The 20,906-nt window shown below is 38.3% G+C and overlaps 1 protein-coding gene across 1 annotated transcript in view; it reads left to right on the top strand.

Moving 5' to 3' along the window:
- The first annotated feature begins 4,335 nt into the window (after positions 1–4,335).
- The window catches only part of RTTN (rotatin), a 104,355-nt gene continuing 87,784 nt past the window's right edge, over positions 4,336–20,906 (top strand). Inside the window, exons 1-9 of the mRNA XM_081324423.1 lie at positions 4,336–4,437; positions 5,543–5,730; positions 7,281–7,470; positions 8,120–8,206; positions 11,975–12,065; positions 13,352–13,466; positions 15,025–15,175; positions 16,432–16,597; positions 17,963–18,144. Coding sequence (XP_081180549.1) covers positions 4,371–4,437; positions 5,543–5,730; positions 7,281–7,470; positions 8,120–8,206; positions 11,975–12,065; positions 13,352–13,466; positions 15,025–15,175; positions 16,432–16,597; positions 17,963–18,144 — 1,237 coding nt within the window. The 5' untranslated portion in view covers positions 4,336–4,370. The remainder of the gene's footprint in view (positions 4,438–5,542; positions 5,731–7,280; positions 7,471–8,119; positions 8,207–11,974; positions 12,066–13,351; positions 13,467–15,024; positions 15,176–16,431; positions 16,598–17,962; positions 18,145–20,906) is intronic.

Consider the following 20,906-nt stretch of genomic DNA (forward strand, 5'->3'; position numbering starts at 1 on the left):
TTTTGGGTTGCAGTTTGGGCACTTGGTTTCTAAAAGTTTCGCCATCACTGGCATAGAATAAATTTGAGCTTCAAAACCTTAGATGTCCACTAGATGGCAACTAAGAGTTGTCTGTATCTTTTTACTGACTTCCAGTGGTCATTCATAGATTTGCAGTCAAGATATCATAAAGTCAGCACTGAGGCTTCATATATACATACTGTATAGTACATACACACATAAGCAAGCAAGGAAGCAATTAAGCTGTACCAAACTAAAATTGCTTTCTGAATGAAGACCTCACCAATAAATAGCCTATTCCTATAGAATTCAGATAGACAATAAAACTGATCACTATTATTTTTATTGATCCAAAATAAATGCAAAAATAACCCATGAACTCAAAGCAGGATTACAGCACTCAACTTAAATGCTTGTTTGTCTATAAAAATGCTGAAACTGTGATATGTTAATACTATAAAAATATACAGAAAAGAAATAATTTAGGCAGATGTTATTATCTTACCCTACAAAATATCTGAAACTTACATTAACCATATAGTACATTTTATGGCCATTCATAATTTGCAGATGATAAAAGGGCAATCAAATCCAACTGTTCAAAGCAATTAAGAATAAAATCACAAGACTTAAGTTGCCTTAAGGCTCTCTGCTAGATCTGGCTTTGTGTCTTGGATATGCTGAATCATCATCTGACTGGCAGCTGATAACAAACAGCATTGCTCTTAAAACACAGAACATTCAGTCTCATCTGACTATAGTGTTTCTAGCAAAACAGTTATCTTAAATTACATTTTCACGGCAATTTGCAAAACTTTTATCCAGTGGGACAAATGCCCTTTGACAGGTTGTATGGAAGACTGACTGTTTTTGTTTCAGGCCCTGTCTCACTAAATAATCGTATCCCAACAAAATCAATCATTCCCTTTATTTGCATCACGTTGCTTTTATCTTATCCCAGTCCATGAGTACGATACTCTAAAGTCATAATTAAATATACCAATTTAAGTTCAGTATTTTCCTCTTTAAGTCAACACTACCCCTACTCAGATTCATGATGTATAAAGTCTGTTAATGTTTTATCACTTCTTATTCTGGACACGAGCCTATGAGACATGGATTTTTATGTATAATATACCTGCAAGATATAGAAGTATAAGCTACCAATATCATACAAATTGAAGAATATGATCTTAAATACACTTGTTCACCAGCAGATATTTTAGAGTAAACATAGGACTGCAAGGTGTGGATGTTTACAATTAGACTGCATGGTGTGGATGTTTACACTTAGAACTCTTCTGCAGACATGTGTGTACCCTTCCCATACATGTCTTCTACCTTTCCCCAAAGCTGGAAAAGGATGATAGGAAGAAAACACTGCTTAACTTCTGTGATGATTGTTCTCGATACATGAATAAAAATATAGCAAAAATATCATTATTCTAAATAGCAATCAGCAACCTCAAAATTCAGTGATTTAGACATATGAAATGATTTTATTACAATAACAGTATTTTACTTTTATTCAAAAATGTACTGTGGCTTCTAAAATGTTATTAGCTTTGCACAATTCAGAGTTTTTCTAATAGTGTATTTGTATTGTTTAACTAGAAACTATTTTCCTCTGGTTATATTACCCACTACATAACAAACTGCTTTTTTAACCCATTCATTTGAGTATCGCTGGTAAAGGATAGTTAGCTGTTCAAATAAATATTTTATAATCCAGCATCTTGAATATTAAGAACTAGATAAATACTGCTTGAGATCCTGGCAATTTCTAGAAAAGGAAACATTTAATGAAGCACCACCAAGCTTGGCACCACTAGATATGCTAGATTATAACTCCCAGAATTCCAGCCATGGAAGTTGGAAATTATGAGAGTTAAACTTGTACTGACCAAATGCTCTCATTAAAATACCTCTCTTGTATTCATTCATTCACACAAATTTAAGCTATTCATCACTAGTGTGAGAATTCCTACTATTATGTTTAGGGGAAAAAACCCTAGTTGTGCCTATGAGTCAAAAGTCACCCAATAAAATAGGCTTTTTCTTGTTTTTCTTTCTTCAGAAATTTATGAAATTATTAAAATATGGGAAATATTGCATATGAGATTGCAGCTCATTTTGTTGTTTCAGTTCCTCTGAACTTAAAACAGCTGCTTCTAGGATGATCCCAATTTCAAGTCATGAACATCTGAGGCCTAAATGAATAACATAGTTCCCATTTTCTGAACTTCACATTATGTAAAAGAAACAAAAACTTTTTAGCCATGGATTCTACTAATAGATATTCTACAACTTCCTGACAGTTAGGAGAAACTTCCTGACAGTTAGAACAACTAACCAGTGGAACAACCTGCCTCCAGAAGTGGTGAATGCTCCAACACTGGAAGTTTTTAAGAAGAGACTGGACAGCCATTTGTCTGAAATGGTATAGGGTTTCCTGCCTTAGCAGGGGGTTGGACTAGATGACCTCCATGGTCCTTTCCAACATTATTATTATTATTATTATTATTATTATTATTATTATTATTATTATTATTATTATTATTATTAATCTTACAACAGTTCATTTAGTGACCATTTGAAGTACAATGGCACTGAAAAAGTGACTTAGGACCATTTTCCATACATATGACTGTGCAGTATCCCCATGGCCATTTGATCAAAATTCAGATGCTTGGCAACTGATTCACATTTATAACAGTTGCAGTGTCCTGGGGTCATGTGATCACCTTTTGAATCTTCTGACAAGCAAATGGGACAGATGCACTTAGCAATTGTGTTATTAACAACTGCAGTGATTAACTTAACAACTGTGGCAAAGGAAGCTTGTAAAAGGAACAAATCTCACTTTACAAATGTTTTGCTTAGCAACCAAAATTTTGGGCTCAACTGTAGTCGTAAGTTGAGGACTACCTGTATAGTGATCTCCTAATTTCATGTCCTCCTGATATGTTTGTAATTGGTTCTATTTTTTTTATTGGAAATCTGTTCCTGATATTCAACCCAAATCTTTCCTGTAACTTAAAACCATTATTCCATGTGCCACCATTTATTGTGGGATGCTTCTGAACAGATATCACGGAGAGGACAGCTACCATTTCCCCTTTCTGTTATAACAGTGCTAAAGATTTTCAGCTCCTCTTTACAAGGCTGATGCTTAATCTTCACGTTTGCATTTGAATGACTCATGTAGTCACTGTTAATCCAGTTTTCTGGGTTTCATATTCAGGGAAAAAGGCAGGGGGAAAAAATCACCATCCAAGATTGTTCAGCTAACATCTTCCTTCAAGTGGGCTTTCAATTGTAACACTTCTGTGGAAAGGATCCTAAGAAGTTTGTTTATTAATGTTTCATCACATTTGTTACATTTTTATTTACAATTATTTATATAGTTAAACCCCTTTGAAATGATTACTCCAGTAGGAGAGAAGCAATTGCAGCTAATAATTTTATTTTATTTTTAATTTTAATTCCATTTATATCCCGCCCTTCTCCGAAGACTCAGGGCGGCTTACAAGCTTAGCAGTAGTAAACTTCCCTCATGAACACGCACTCACACACACACAGACACACACACCCCGTACTGTATTCCCAGCGATACATTTGATTCCAACACAAACTTCAGTGCTGCTTGAAAAGTCAGACACACGCACATAACACACCACTGGAAGGACCTCGCTGCCAGAATGAATGAATGAATAATTAATTAATTAATTAATTAATTAATTAATTAATTGAATGTAAGTAGAAATAGGGTTGTGGTGGAAATAATGTTCCACCCGCTATATATATTAAGCTTTATAGTCTGAGTTACACTTAAGATTGCCGCAACTACAACCCCCAGAATTCCCAGTCTAGAAAATAGAAACAACTTCATGAAATGTTATTCTATGTTCTGGCAGTTGTGATCCAAAGTCGTAGGATTAGGGACGGTTCAGAAAAGGTGTTGTATACGCTCGCCCAGAGGAAAAAAATCTGGCAGAGATTTTGCCATTGAGAAGACGACCTAGGCTGAAAGCCAGACGGATTCATTTAATGCCTTACAGTTAAACCCCGTCGTTAAAAAAAGGCCGCCCCGAGAAGAGGGACGCTTCCAGAACGCGAGGGGAGAAAACCTTGTTCTCTAGGCAACTCGAAGCCTCGAGTCAAAACTCGCGATAATTACCAACCACTCGAAAACTATCTCCAACAAAGAGACTTGTCTGGGAATACACACGACGGATGGGCGGAGCCAGAGATGGAACTACATTTCCCAGCAGCCTCTTGAGAGAAATAGTCTCCCGCTTTTTCCTAGCGCATTCGCGTTCGCTACGGCGCGGCGGTTGAACCTGGGCCGCTCTGGGAAGGCGGTCGCGATGGCTGGATGCAATGTTAACGCGGCGTCTCCCCCAATCGAGTTGACTCCGCTTATCCGGAAACTTCGTAAGTGCTTGGTTTATCCGCACGGGCTGCAACGGGGTAGCCAGTGGGCGCCTATTCGGCGGCTGCTTTTACTTTTGAATCCCTAAAAGTTTGCTTTGGGAATGAAAAAAAGTAGTCCTGAATCACTGTTTAGCTGCGCACAAACTCCCAATCCAGTATTGTCAGGGTGTGCAAACCCCTGTGTGAATCTGTTGATTGCATGCGGAAAAGTAATATATTCTGCTCCTATTCCTCTACTTTTGGTTTTGAGTTTGGTAGATTTTTCAGTACGGTCCCTTCTCAAAGTCGCATATATTTTTATACATATTGATTGGTGACTGTGTGCCATCATATCGGTGTCAACTCTTAACGACCAGCAAAACAGATAAATGTCCATCACAATCTTCTATACAAAGGGAATGCCAAAAATAGGGGAAATTTATAAGAGTGTAGATGTTAACATTGTTGCAGTAGAACTGGACAAAATTGACTAGAATGTAATGAATAGAGAGGAAGTTTGGAAAGGGAAAGGAATATTGAAACTCTCGGGAAATGGAAAAATTGCAGTTGCAAAAACAAAGTTTTTAACAAATAATATTCCTAATATTAAAAGAAGAATGCTTAGAGAATAGATTATATAAGATTATAGTTGAAAGATGAACAGTCACATGCCTTGTCTTTCCTAAGAAAGTATCCTAAATTTTCAGTGTGATGGTTCAACACAAAATCAATTAACTAGCTAGTTTTATGTAAAGCAATATTTGTTACTGAATACAGGCATGTCTATGTGTGTGGCTATCACATATACAAGAGTAGATATGGCTTGGTGGTTACATTGCTGGACTAGGAGTGCAGAGTCTCAGGCTTCTAATCCATCCATAGCCGCAGAAGCTCATTGGGTAATTTTGGACCAATCACTGTCTCTCAGCCCTAGACTAGGAGGTTAAAAACATCTGTCTATCACCTGCATTAGATCCCTGTGCTAAATTATGGTCTGTAATCTTCAGTGAAGAGACCTTTATTCTACAGTGGATTGATTTGAACTCATAAAGTGTGTGTGTGTGTGGGTGTGTGCAAAAAAAAATAACTTTCTCTTGCAATGTTTCCCTTTTAAAAAATTTAACAGGTCACGAGCTGTCTGAAATTAGAGAAAGAGCACTTAAGAATATTTTGTCTAAATTAAATCACAGTTTGATTACATATGATGATCTGGTTCAAGAAAAGCTACTATTTGTCAGTGTTTTAGAATGGTTCAACTTTCCTGTAGTACCAATGAAGGAAGAAGTTTTGAACTTAGTGACCAACTTGTTAAAGGTATTGTTGTCTGTATTCTTTTTTTCTGAAAGTGTAATAGAAATAGCTAACAACTAATGTCTATATTTATATTGAAAAAAAGCAAAGTATTACTCAAATTCAATAAACTTAATTTAATTTAAACATTCTTTTGAAACAAAAACCTTAAAGTATGCACTTTGCTACATTTTAAAATTTTGCCAATAGAGATAGTCTTTGATTAACAATGGTAATTGGGTTTGGAATTTCCATCACTAAGAAATATGGTCATTAAGTACTGCATTGGTCAGTGACAGTGCAGGTAGTCCTCGACTTACGACCACAATTGAGCCCAAAATTTCTGTGGCTAAGTGAGACATTTATTAAATGAGCTGGGCCCCACTTTATGACCTTGCTTGTCACAGTTGTTAAGTTAGTTACACGGTCATTACTGGGTCACTGCAACTGTCATAAATATGGATCAGTTGCCAAGTATCCGGATTTTGATCTCGTGACCATGGGGGGATGCTGCAATGGCTGTAAGTATGAACAATAGTCCTAAAGTCACTTTTTTCAGTACTGTTGTAACTTTGAACGGTCACTAAATGAACTATTTTAAGTTGAGGACTACCTGTAGTTCTGGCACACCCTGTTGCCATCATTAAGTAAGAATCATGGGTCATTAAGCAAGTGGCAGGCAGCTTACAAGCAGGCTGCCTATTAGGAAAGTGGCTGCTGCTGTGTGTGAAAGGGTGGATGGTTGCTGGGGTGGGGGAAGTTTCATGGTTTGCCTGTGCGGTATGACATGAACACAACAGGGCTGGGGGTGGCTGTTTCTGGGTGAGAATTTGTGTGAGCAACTTACTGGAGCAACTTGTGACCTTCCCTGGCAGTTTCCCTATTAACTTCGCTAATGGGAAGCCAGCAGGGAAAGTTGCAAGACGCTGCAACTATGGCAACTGTGACCCAACTGCCAAACACACAGATTGACTGTAGGGGTGCTAGGACAGCCAAAATTTCGAGAACCCAGTCATAAGTAACACCCATTCAGACCCATTGTAACTTCAAATGGTGCTGAACAAGAGAATGTTAAATGAGGACTACCCGAACAGCATATTCAGAATATGTCTAGCAACAGAACATTGGGAACTAATATTCTAGATTACTTTTTGTATTTGTTTGTTCATTTATAAGGCTACCTCAATTGCAATTAAGCTTAATCAATTCAAAATTCTGTGCTGTACAGAGAAAAAAAGTGCTAGTATGTTACTTATACTGTGTACTATATAGTACACATAATGAATGAACTCTATGCAGTGTAAATCTATGTGCTTATATGTACAAATATAGAGATAAGTATTAAAATATAATAACAAGGGGACAAATACTACACGAAACAGACACTCCAAACATGATACCCAAGCCCCAGATTCTATATTTGCAACCAGGAAAAGATGAGGGTTTTTGTTATTGTTGTTTGGCTTTTTTTTTGAAAAGGTTGCCGTAATTAAAGACCTAGTACTTGTTTAACTCAGAAGACCGTAGTTATTTTTCTGATAATTTTAAATTCAATATTTCATTTGTAATTTTAGCGTCCTTCTGTGGTGGAACAATTGGTTGGGATTGGGGCAGTAGAGTTCTTCACTCAGCTTCGTCCCAATGTGGATTCCAATCTACAAGCATTGATTGATGGGATTCTTGATGGGCTGTTTGTGCTGCCTTCAAACATCACTTTGAATTATCAAGCAAAGCCTTCTCAAGGTGGACCAGAAGCTAATCCAGGTAATTTATTCATTATTCACAGTATGATATTAGCAAAGTTTCCTGAATCTAATGCTGTTTGTGTTCAGCACTGTTGATCCTTTAAGTACAGGTAGTCCTCAACTTACAATTTGTTTAGAGACCTCTTCACTGTTATGACACTGAAGAAAGTGACTTACAGTCCTCACACTTGCAATGGCTGCAACATATCCACAGATACATGATCAAAATTTGGGCTCTTGGCAACCAGCATATATTTAGGACAGTTGCAGCATCCTCGGGGGAGGGACCACGTGATTGCTATTTGCAATCTTCCCAGATGCCTATCAGGTTCAAAATAGCCAGGAGCATTCGTTGAGTTCAAAGCACTGAAAAGTAAGCCAGATTCACTTAAGGGCTGTGTGATTCACTTAATGACCTCAGTGATTTGCTTAACAGCCAGAGCAGAAAAATGTTGCAAAATTCAGTGTGACTCATTTAACAACCATCTTGCTTAGCAGCAGAAATTGTCATGCTTGTTGTGGTAGTAAGTTGAGTTCTACCTATGATTCCAAGAAAAAAACCCATATCTGACAGTGTAAAAATTCTCGATAAATAGTGGCTTTGGGGGTCTGGACTATAACAATAAAAAAAAATGCTGATACATACTATTGTTTTATGTCTTGTCAAGTAATTCCCCAAGAACCTCATGCTGGATATTTTCATCAAGGGAAAAACCATTCACAAGCGTCCGAAACACCACCCAAACAGCCAACTGGTAGGTAATTGCAATATTTATTTGTAAATTTTCTCTCAGTAATTTATCAATGATCAACACAGAAATCACAGATAATAGTAATAGCAGATGTTTATAGAGCTGGGGTGTATACAATTGATTTATCTGCTAAGCATGTTTTGTCCCAATATTTAATTAATTCTTGCAATAACCACCTAATAAGAAAAAATATATGTAATATTTTTCCATCCATCCAGGAGTCTTAACTACAGAGAAGCTGTTTCTAATTATATCTCTGTTCTGTAAGTATTAGGACAGCAGATAAGCAACTGATTCAGCTTGTGTATCATCTGACCCATCCACTGCGATCATTAAGTTCTCAGATGATACCACCGTAGTGGGTCTTATTACAGGTGGAGATGAAACAGCGTACAGCGGGGAGGTACAAAAACTATCCTCATGGTGTCTGGAGAACAACTTGCACCTGAACATTGGCAAGACAAAGGAGATGATGCTAGACTTCTGGAGAAAAAGAGAGGAACCTGCCCACTTTACATGGGGGGGAGGGGCTTTGTGAAGAGAGTCTCTTCCTTTAAATTTCTGGGAGTCTACCTCTTTGAAGATCTTACCTGGAAAGTTAATACATCCCAGGTGGCCAAAAAGACCTAACAGAGATTCCACTTCCTCAAGGTCTTGCGGAAAAACAGGGTAGAACGACTAATGGCCTTCTTTTACCGGTCTACTATAGAAAGCGTCCTCTCACACTATATCATGGTTTGGTATGCTGGCTTGACAGCCACGGATAGGAAGATATTACAGAGGGTGGTGAGCACAGCACAAAACATTGTGGACTGTCCCCTGACACTACTGGATGACATTGCCAGGGCCCGCTCCCTTGGAAGAGTGAGGAAAATTCTCAGGGACGACTCACATCCTGGTCGGTACCTCTTTATTCTCCTACCATTGGGTAGGAGATATAGATGTATAGCTAGCCGCACCAACAGGCTGAAGAACAGTTTCTATCCATGGGCTGTCAGGCTCCTGAATGGGAAATAACTCTGTGCATGATAGACTTGCAAGGCCAGCACATTGTGCAATTAGCTCACATGCTGTAACAAGATGGTGGGTTTGTTGTCACTTTGAGTTGTGGTGGGGGAGCACGAAGGGAGGCTCAGCCAACCTCATTGTATATGTGTTGTACTTTGATAATAAAGGTTCATTCATTCATCAGCACCAAATAGGTAGATGTGATCCAAGTATAATATATATATTTATATATACCGTATTGGACACTACTGCTCAGGGACAAGAGTAAATATATTAAAATTTGACACGTGAAAACTGAGTTCTCTTGAGTTACTCAATTTAGATTGATAAGGTATTTAACTGCAGAAAAGATCTCTCTGGAAGCACTGACTAGACTTAATCAGACACTGTAGTAGTAATTGGGATGTTATCAACTGTTATTTGCTGAGGTTTTCTCAACCTCAGTAAATCCCAATTGCATCACAGAATTTAGGACAATTATAGTAGCTTGTAACTTGTCCTCTACTAATTTGCTGCCAACTAGACCAATAGTTTATGTGTCAAAGGGGCCAAAACAAGAGGGGGGAAAGTAATTTGAACCATAGTATAGTAGTATAAGCTCAGGCTCTCATCTGAATTGTGTATCATCTTGTTATAAAGCTGCATTTAGGCCACATTTGATACAGTGCTTAATAATGCCTTAAAGTTTTTATATGTAAATAATTTGGAGCTAGATAGTAGTTGAGTCATCTGCCTGAAATATGTTAAAAGCTAAGGCAAATAATGGCCCTCTACCTTGTGAAGTAATTTAAGAATGACTAATATGCTCTTTCAGACCAATTGTTCATATATTCTGAATGTCAGTAGTCCTTGACTTGTGACCATTCATTTAAGGACAGTTCAGAAGTATGATAGCCTTGAAAAAGATGACTTATGGCCTGTACTTGCAATTATGACCATCAGCTCACCTATGATCTGGTGACTGAAATTGGATGCTTGATAACTAGCTCTCATTTAAAACTGGTTGCAGTGTCCTGCAGTCACATGATCTCTATTTGCTACCTTTTTTTGCATATTTCCAGCAAAAGACATCCATTGGGGAAGTTGGATTTGCTTAATGACTGTGTGATTTTGTTAAAGACTGTGGTGAATTGCTTAAACCTTTATACAAATTGTCATAAAACTGGTTTTGACTCAACTTACGATTGCAACAACTTAAGACAGAAATTCTGGTCGATTGTAGTTGTAAGTTGAAGACAACTTATATGTCTTCCAGGTTATATTAAACGTCCATTCATTGTTCAGCAGGTAGATTTTTTTTGCTTTTTAGCAAAGAACATTTGTTTTTGTTTTATATTAATTAATTTGGAGTTCTTATTCTGAGCAACACAGAACAGGTTTCTCTTAGCTTCTCAACTCTTGGTGAGATAAGAAGGAATGCTGTATTCTCAAGTTATAAAAGAATCAATATATGGTTTTCCACTGTGAGGAGAAGTAGATATTAACGATCAGACTGATTGTTTTAAATGTGACAAGGAATGATAAGTTTACTCAATTTACTTTTAGCTTATTGATAGCACTGAGCTTCAGTGTTACTTTTTTCTCTGTTTGGGGTTTTGTGTGTTCTGTTGTTATGGCATTGAGATCTCTGACACAGTGATGGATTGAATGTTTTGATGCCAACAGAATTTTTATGAAAATTTTAAATACTGTTGGTATTTATTGGTTTAAAAAAATTGGCAGGTTTGGAGCTAAAATTAAACTTTACATAAAAGAAGACTACGTAATATAACTATTGATTAACAGTGTAAAGACTGAATAAATTAAAGAAATGGGGAAACCTGGGGGAGGAATATTCCAGTGTTGTGTAAAAATACTACCCAGTAAAGTAGTAAACTGAGTATGAAAAGATAAGTGGCTTGAACAAAAATGGGGAAATGGAAGAACAGAGAAAACTGAATCATTAAGAGAGGAATTAGATCCAAGAATGGGAAGAAGCATGAGAACAAAATCCAAATAATTCCAGTTTGGTTTTATTTGGCGTAAGATAGAGCAGAAAATAACTCTGTCAGGTCCTGGAGATTCTGTTCTTCTAGCCTATTATAATGAAGAGCATTGCTGGAATCCCTGCTGTGCTTCTTTCCTAAGCTTGCCTGGCTCAAAAGCTGAAAACAGAAGAGCATTGAATCATGTGGACGTTAAGGTGTCTTCTAAAGAAACAAAGAAATATTGAACTGTGAGGATTGAGCTTTCATATATGTCCACAATCACCGGTCATCCAGCTTCAAGGCCAAAAGTACCATTCAAAAATCTGTCAAACTGGGAAGAATGGGAAAAAGAAGTTGCAGAATTAATCTAAGCAGTGTAAGAGAGCAATTGATTATTCTGCGTATTCCCCTTAGTATCAAGAAAAAGTTTTATCTAGCCATCGGTGTTTGAGTGAATTCATCTAAGGTTGAACCATGCTGAGTTGAGTTTCCCATAACTTATGCAAATAGCTTAACCTATCCAGTTGTAGATCTCCGGCACATTTTTTGTTCCTGTATCAAAAAGCTGTTCTGCAGCCAATTAGGTAATAAATATTTAAAATCTAGTTTCAAACTCAATTTCAAAATATGTGATTACCTTTTAATGTAGAATTTTGAAACTGGACATTAGCCATACTAGATTTTTTTTCCCTTAAAAATATATTAACATTAAGGTAGTGTAAACACTGTTGTGTAAACACTCTGTTCCTCTAAGGAAAGCATTTGAATAATTTACACTTTCTTTTTTTTCTTCCAGTGAAACACGTAGTGAAATGTCTGAAGTTTTCTACCTTTCCTTGGTTATCCCTGACCACCACTGATAGACATGTCCTTTCATCAAGTGAAAGGTAATATAAAATTAGTTCTATAATTTATCTCAGAACATTAAGTGTATTTTGCCTCAATTTATGAATGATTTTGAAGAGTGTAACTTTAGCAAAGCTATGACAAAATCAACTTATAGCTCTCCCCCCCTCAGGCTTAATTGGACAAAAGTTCACACCACAATTAGTTTTTGTATTCTTCCCAATTCTGGCCCCTCTAATTGATGCTCTTGCTGAAGCTAGCTTTTCCCAGCTTGGGTTGATTTCATTGGCGAAACATTAATTTCCTTAATGGTAAGCTCCCATTGATTAACCTTACAGTATGCATTTAAAAGGGACGTGGTGGCTCAGTGGGTTAGGACGGTGAGCCTGTCGATCAGAAGGTCGGCAGTTTGGCGGGTCGAATCCCGAGTGCCGTGTAACAGAGTGAGCGCCTGTTACTCGTCCTAGCTTCTGCCAACCTAGCAGTTCGAAATCATGTAAAAATGCAAGTAGAAAAATAGGGACCACTCCAGTGGGAAGGTAACAGCGTTCCGTGCGCCTTTGGCGTCCAGTCATGCTGGCCACATGACCATGGAGACGTCCTCGGACAAACGCTGGCTCTTCAGCTTTGAAACGGAGATGAGCACCTGCCCCTAGAGTCGGAAATGACTAGCACGCATGTGCGGGGGAACCTTTACCTTTATCTTTACCTTATGCATTTAAAAGGCTGTGGTGAATTCATGGGGCTTAAAAGATCCTAGATTTGCTTGAATTGTTCTCAGGAGCAGCTACCTGTATTGTAATGTTGTTAGTTACTGTCTTAAAACAGTATATATTCTTTATACAGACAGTACTGGAGAGCCTCAAGACATGAAAATTAGGTCTCCCAGATCACAAAGCAGTGTTAGGTTACACTAAAGGCTGTAAGAAAGCTTGCTAGGAGGCAGTATTTGAAGGCTCCCAGTGCCTAGAAATTTGATAACTTTGTATTGGATTAGCACTGCACTAAAACCAACAACAGAATAAAACTCTGCAAATCAATGCAGGGGTTTTTTCCTCCTTGCATAACATCTCAGACTCATTTCTAGAAAAACTCGTGAGTAGCAAAAGGCAGAGATACCATGTGATAAAGTGATGATTGCTGGATGGTCCATAGAATACTGATACAGAACTCTATTCTCAGTCTATGTTGTATGTCTCAACATTTAAACTATGCTGAGTTAAACTATTTGTTGTTGCTTTATTATCCAATCTAAAACTAAATGAGAAAGATTTAGATAAATTTGCAAGGCAAATGCCTAGCGTCATTGTTTACATGTGTTTTTCAGTTCACTGAGAAGCAAAAATTCCAAGTTAATTTGGAATACTTGTGAGCTTCTGCGAGATGTTATCATGCAAGACTTCCCTGCTGAGATCTTTTTACAGAGGCCAAAGATTGTTCAGGTTAGAATGCTTTCATTTAATTAAAATGTTTCATTGGTTCCTTTGAGTAAACTAATATTTGGAAACCTTGAAGTTGTCAGGATATCTGCTTTGAAGCACAGTATGACAACAAGACATTTTTCTATACTGAAGGCAATATATTCAAAAGTGGACATTTTCCTCCTACTAACTTCAGAGGTAGATCTTAGATTTTCTTGATGTTATTTCTTGTGAGAGGGATCAGTTCATTGCAAAAGGCAGTGTTACTTAGAACAGCTTGTATCCTGTGACAATATCTTTTAACACCATCAAACATCATCTTCCTATCCCAGGTCCTTGGGAAGGACTTGATAGGTGGATAACAATGCTAAATTCAGTCTAAACATCTGGCTGAGTAATATTGGCCTGCATGACTTTTGTTTCACTGGAATCAGGTTTTTTTTCCCCCAAAAGTTTTGCTTCCTGAAAAAATTGGTTATTATGATAGGCCCTTTCAAACTGAACGCAAAGATAGTTTCAGAAATCTTGAGGAATCTTGAGAAATATGAAATTAACTCTTAATGACTACTATGTGTAATGTTTCTGACCTGCTGCATGGGTTCAAAGCTAGAAGTGTTTTGCTACTGATTTTCAGTATCAGTATCTGATGGATCTCGCTGCAGTGTTCAACAGGAGTCAGCCAGCATTGATGGATTCCAGTTGCCCATTTTTCCATTGTGGCAATGTCTTGGTGAAAGCTTTCACCATATTCACCCCTGACTGCACCTAGATTTTCAGGAAAGAAGTCCAAGTGTGAATACAGAAAATGACTCTTCAGTAACATGTAACATGTCAAGGTCTTGTACGCTGTAAGAAGTTTGTCAACTAGCTGAATGCACTTTGGTACTCACTCTATAGTTGCCAAAAAAATTCTTAACAGCATCCTTGAATGGTTTCCAGACATCTCTGAGCCATCTTAAGGCTTTGAATTGGAAATGGGAAGTAGTGGCTTATTATGTCTGTCTTCTTATGCCTGACAGATCTGACATTTGATCATATAAGTAATATGGGAAGCAAAGGTAATGTTTGCCTGATACATGCCTGAGATTCATCTAAAATATGAATTGCTTTGATTATATGTACAGTATATGACTCCATTTAATGTATAGCCTATAATTTAGTGTATTTATATAAAACTCCAGGGATAGATGTTTATACTTGCATGGAAAATTGCAATCCCTAAGGGTGTTTACAAGAGAGTTCACTTCTTGAACAAAATAAAAATCTTTCTCCTGGAACATACTTTCAGGAAATAAATGTTTTATAGTCAGTCCTCTGTCATGGACAAAGAACAAAATGCAAATGTTTTATATTGAAATAATCTGTCGAAAAATACAACTGTAAAAGTTCTGAATGATTGCACAGCAAAAATTCCATGGACTTTGTCTCTGATTTGCAACTTTTGACAAGAAATATTTAGGAAAGAACCATGTGCATACATACATATTTAGGGCATACTGAATATATTAACCAGGCAGAGATGTATATTTTAAAAGTATTTTGCTCAAGTCAACAAAATGTACTTGTTTTTTTTTTTTAGAGTCTTCTGAGTCTAACAACACTAGGCCTTGCAAAAGATGGACAACATCACTTGGCATTGCAGGCTGTCTTATGTTTAGAGCAACTTTGTGTTTTGTTAAGGAACAGACTGAACTTCCATAGAGATCCAAGTTTTGTCTCAAGTGATACAGGTTCGCATATAGCTCATCAGGATAACCCAAGTCTGTTTTATTCACCATTAACTAAATGATGTCTTTTTCCCCCGTTTTAAGTAAGATGTAGAAGTGTATTGCTCAAATGGCTTTTACTATGTGAAAAAAAAGAGTAGTGGAGAAGAGTTTCGAGATTCAAACTCAATTTACTTCCTGCAGCTAAGGAGTCTGTTCTATCTAAAAATGTTAATAAGAAAATGTAATGGTGGGTTGTAACAGTTAAAATAGTGAAACGAAAATAGCAGAGTACATTTCGGGAGGAGTAATCATTTCAAGCAGTGAATAATGGAATTATAAATATTATTTATGTTCAGCATACCGTGTAACATCCAGCGGATCCGAGATCTGACTTTATTTTTGCAATTTTTCAGGATTTCCTTCATTAATGACAGAGTGAGAAATGGTTCTAGATGTGTTGGCTGTACAGGTAGTCCTTGACTTACAACCACAACGGAGCCCAAAATTTCTTTTGCTAAGCAAGACAGATGCTAAGTGAGTTTTGCCCCATTTTGCGACCTTTCTTGCCACAGCTGTTAAGTGAAACACTGCAGTTGTTAAGTTAGTTAACAGGGTTGTTAAGTGAATCTGGCTTCCCCCTTGACTTTGCTTGTCAGAAGATTGTAAAGGAGGATCATGTGACCCTGGAACATTGCAACTGTCATAAATATGAGTCAGTTGCCAAGCATTTGAATTTTGATCACGAGACCATGGGGAGGCTGCAACCGTCGTAAGTGTGAAAAACAGTCAAAAGTCATGTTTTTCAGTCACTAAATGAACTGTTGTAAGTCGAGGACTATCTGTGTCACACATAGGAACATTCTAAAGCTATTGCACCAAGGGCTTTATTTGAAACTCCTTAGCTAATGCCACAGATCATACCAGCCATTCCTCATTGTGTTTTATTAGTATAAGGATCCCCATTTAGATATGCATTCAATCCTGCTTTGCATTCATTATTTTTCACCTTTACCTATTTGTTCATTTCCACCCCACACACATTTTTTGCTGCATTTTCTAGTTATAGCAAAAGGAAAATAATTATTCCAACAGAATTTCAAGTATCTGAAACACCAGAATCTTCTGAGTATTTTGAGTGTAGCCTGAAGGCAGGGATAATGGTTTCCATTGATTTTTTTTTCTTTGCACAGCAAGAAATAGATTTTTCCTTTTAAGTAAAAGTATGTATTTCTGATATGACAGAGGTTATATGTTTCTATCTATGTATGTTATGAAAGGTACTATTTCCCAGAATTCCTCAATGTCATATTGCCAAGACGCCCGAAGATTTCCTCATTCCCAGAATCCATCTCCTGGAAGCAGTAGCCCTCGACCTTCTGTAATAGGACGAATAGGCCAACGTCCCAGGGGTGATGGTCAGGATTGGGATGCAGAATCTTCCAGGTAAGAAGACAGCTGGGAATATTATGTTTATTACAAAAGGAATGCATTTCTCCTCCTCCTCCTCTTTGTGTTTGCATTATTTAGTTGTTGACTTGTAGTTTATTGAAGGACCAAAAAAGATCCTTATTGAAGGACCAATAATAGCTTAAATGAAATGATATATAAACTCTATCCTTGTTCTTATTTGTATCAATTACATTGGTTGAACAACTCAGTAAATCGTTGAACAACACAGTAAAACAATATACCTGTAAGTCTGGAGTAATTTAAATTTCCTTCTGCTGCCATTGGACTAAGTTAGGATTCACAAATGAAGGCAAATGTACAAGTCCCAGGATAATCTTGCAGGATCCAATCTGGTTCGGTCACCGGGACCAGAGTTTTAGTTTTCTGAGCTTTTGGACTCATGCTGGAGCCCATCTTCAGGGAACTTCTCTCTCATCAGAATGCTTGGAAAACTAAACTTCTGGTCCCAATGACTGACCCAGATTGTAAACTAGGATTATTGGGGATTGTATTATTTCCTTTTATGTAAGTATTTCAGTGTTGCTATTCCAAAAAATAACCAAAATAACCGAAAATAGCACAAAATAAAATTCTATTTTATTAATATTTCATAAAAGGTATTTTCTTGTATACAATTGTACCCTTTCCCAGAAATTTTTATCATTGCATCTACAAACACACAATGAGTTCGCATCCTTGATCACATAGGAACTATAAACAACTTGGACATACAAAATATAGAATGAGCTGTATAAAGGTTTTATGGTAGAAGATGTAGATAAATAGATATGTACCCAATGAGTACATATCTTGGCTATGAAGTCCTAATTGGTTTGGGGAAATGTAAAGCTCTTTGAAGTTGCAGTTATCTTAAAAAGCTTTATAGACCATCACCAAAAATAGGTTACTTGGTGGGAACAAGGGAATAAGACTGTCCTGTGGCAGCATCCTAAATATGGAATTATCTTGCCAGAGAGGATAAATTAGCTCCAATACGAATATATTTTTATGTAGGCAGAAAGAAGGCTTTTGATTCTTACTTGCCTTCAGTGGCACTCAGTTCTAACCTCTCCATTTTCTTTGACTTTTTAAGGTCTGTTTTCAATTTTATTTGATATGTCTGATTTTTAAGAGGTTTGATAGTATTATAAATCACCTATAAAGTTCCTGTTGACAAAAGATATAGAAACTTGTTTTATCCACAGGGGAAGGAACATGGGAGGAATTACGTTAGGTCCATCAATTTTTGTTTTGAGTGGAAGAATTTTTTTAGGCCAGTTTTCCCATTCTTCCTGATTATTGGTTATTTTTATAATATAGTGCCTTTTTTACATATATCATTGTTTTGTTTTTTCATAGTGGAAGCAGCGCTCATGGTAATGTAACTTCTGCAATATCTAATCCATCACCTTTGGATATGGGTCATGTTGACCTGCCAGAATTGGAAAATGTGGACATTTTGGAGCTACAGTTTCAACAATTTAGTCTTCCTCAGTTTTGTGTAGCCATTTTGGAACATGCGGTGCCTCTTCTTAAAACAGGTAATGTTTATAATATTTATTTATTTAGTTATATTTATATACCGCCCTATTCCCTGAGGACTCAGGGCGGTTTACAGGGAATTAAAAATCCAAAATACAAAAATTAAGAACCAAATTAAAAAAATATTAAATTAACCCTGTAGTCAGTTAAAAAGAACCCCAAATTAAAAATTCCTCCTCAGTCTGGGCCCAAGAGCTCAAAGAGCCAGGTCTTCAGGCCCCGGCGGAATGATCGAAGGTCGGGGGCAGTTCTCAGCTCCACCGGCAGCTGGTTCCAGAGGGCAGGCGCTCCCACCGAGAAGGCCCTATCCCTGGGTGTCACCCGCCGGCAGTCTCTTACCGGCGGGACCCTGAGCAGACCCTCCCTGTGGGAGCGCACTGGGCGAAGGGCATTTGATGCCGGCAGCAGGTGTTCCCTCAGATATCCCGGACCCAGGCCATGTAGGGCTTTATAGGTGATAACCAGCACCTTGAATTTCACCCGGAGGGCAACCGGAAGCCAATGCAGCTCACGGAGTAGAGGTGTTACATGGGAGTATCGGGAAACCCCCATTACAACTCGCGCGGCCGCATTCTGCACCAGTTGAAGCCTCCGAGTGGTCTTCAAGGGCAGCCCCATGTAGAGAGCGTTACAGTAGTCCAAACGGGAGGTCACAAGCGCATGAGTAACTGTGCGTAGGGCGTCTCGGTCCAGATAGGGACGCAACTGGCGCACCAGGCGAACCTGGGCAAAAGCCCCCCTGGTCACGGCTCCTATATGGTCTTCGAAATTGAGCCGTGAATCCAGGAGGACGCCCAAGTTGCGAGCCCTATCGACGGGGGGTAACACCTCACCCCCCATCATTAAGGATGGAATAACTTGGTTAACCCGAGATGCCGATATACACAGCCACTCAGTCTTGGCGGGATTGAGACGAAGCCTGTTTCTCCCCATCCAGACCTGAACCGCCTCCAGGCACCGGGACATCACGGAGAGGGCATCACTGGGTTGGTTCGGGGTGGAAAGAAAAAGTTGGGTATCATCAGCGTACTGATGATACCCCACCCCAAAACCACGAATGATCTCGCCCAGCGGCTTCATATAGATGTTGAACAGGAGAGGCGAGAGAACCGACCCCTGAGGGACTCCACAAATGAGAGACCTCGGGGCGGATCTCTGCCCTCCTGTCAACACCGACTGCGAGCGGCCCTGGAGGTAGGAGGAGAACCACCGTAAAACGGTGCCTCCCACTCCCAGCCCCCTGAGACGCCGCAGTAAGATACCATGGTCGATGGTATCGAACGCCGCTGAGAGATCTAATAGGACCAGGACAGAGGAGCAACCCCTGTCCCTATAATATAATTTTATGCCGTCTTTTCTTCAAGTTGATTAGGACATTCTGCATGGTTCTTCCTTCCCTCCATTTTCTTCCTTATAGCTATGCCAGTTTGAGAGATAGTTTATAAAGCTGCTTGAGGTTACTGTTTTATTTTAGCATTAAGCTGTCTAGTTTTACTGTCTTTTTACCATTTTACTTTAAGATTAAAAGAAGATATTTTGACAAATGGGGTGGGAGAGATGGCAGAACTGTTGGAGGGAATGGATGGGAAGATCATGTGGGATTTAATAGCTCCACTTTCTTGAGTTGTTGCAGGGAAAAATGCCCTCTCTACAGCATGTAATTTGTAACTAGCTGATTGATAAAGTGGTAGCTGTTTAGAATGTAGTTTCACGTAGAGAGAAGAACTGAAGAAAGTAGCAGACTTGGTCAGAAGAATTTTATGCTGTTTTCAGCAGGAAGGCACTACCTCAAAAATGTAGAAACGTCAGAAGTTCTAGAAGTTACTGAGCAGTAAGGTTGAGGCAATGATGTGATGCCAATATGTTTTTAGTTGTTCTACTTACACTCTGTTTCTAAGGCTAGTTTGAAGAGTTGTTGCTGATACCTAAAACAAGCATTCAATATGTGAAGTGCAGTCTTCTTTCTGAATAACCTTTCCTGAACTTCCTCTGAAACTTTTTTCTGGCTGCACTCACAAAAGGAAATTAGACAGAGAACGGTGTGCAGTTTATAATGTGGGACACTATTTATGGAATGCCTTTGTCCGATTATTACCATAAAGGCCTCAGACTGTATTGATAGCTTGATTTTGAAATGTTGAGGAGCTGTTGTTGTTGTTAGTTGCGAAGTCGTGTCTGACCCATCGCGACCCCATGAACAACGTTCCTCCAGGCCTTCCTGTCTTCTGCCATCTTATGGAGTCCATTTAGGCTCATGCCTACTGCTTCAGTGACTTCATCCAGCCACCTCATTGAGGAGGTAGTTGTGTTCAAATGGAAGGTTTTATACACACCAGTTTTCTTTTGTTATTTACTGATTTCTGCTACTTTTTATTTCTCTTTTTACTTCTTATAATGGCATGGTACTCTGTACTGAAAGCTTTTGTTAAAATATACAAGTGGTCCTCATTTAAACATCTATTCATTCAACAATAATTCAGAGTTGAGTTGTGACTTGTTCTTCCAGTTAGAACTGTCGGGGCGTCCCTGCAGCCACATGATAAAAATTTCAGTCAGCTCATTTATGGCTGCCGTCCTCCTGCTGACTTTTGTCATCTTCACCTACCTCCTCCTCTCTGCTGAGGGCTCACCATCCTGGCCTTGCCCAGAGAGGTGCTTTGTGCATTGCTTAGTGATGGAAATTCCAATCCCAATTACTGTTTTTAACTGAGGACTACTTGCAGTAGTATTATATAACAATGTTTCATTTAGGTAAAGGTAA

This window comes from Vipera berus (assembly GCF_964194415.1).
Source record: "Vipera berus genome assembly, chromosome: 3".
Classification (NCBI taxonomy): Eukaryota; Metazoa; Chordata; class Lepidosauria; order Squamata; family Viperidae; genus Vipera; species Vipera berus.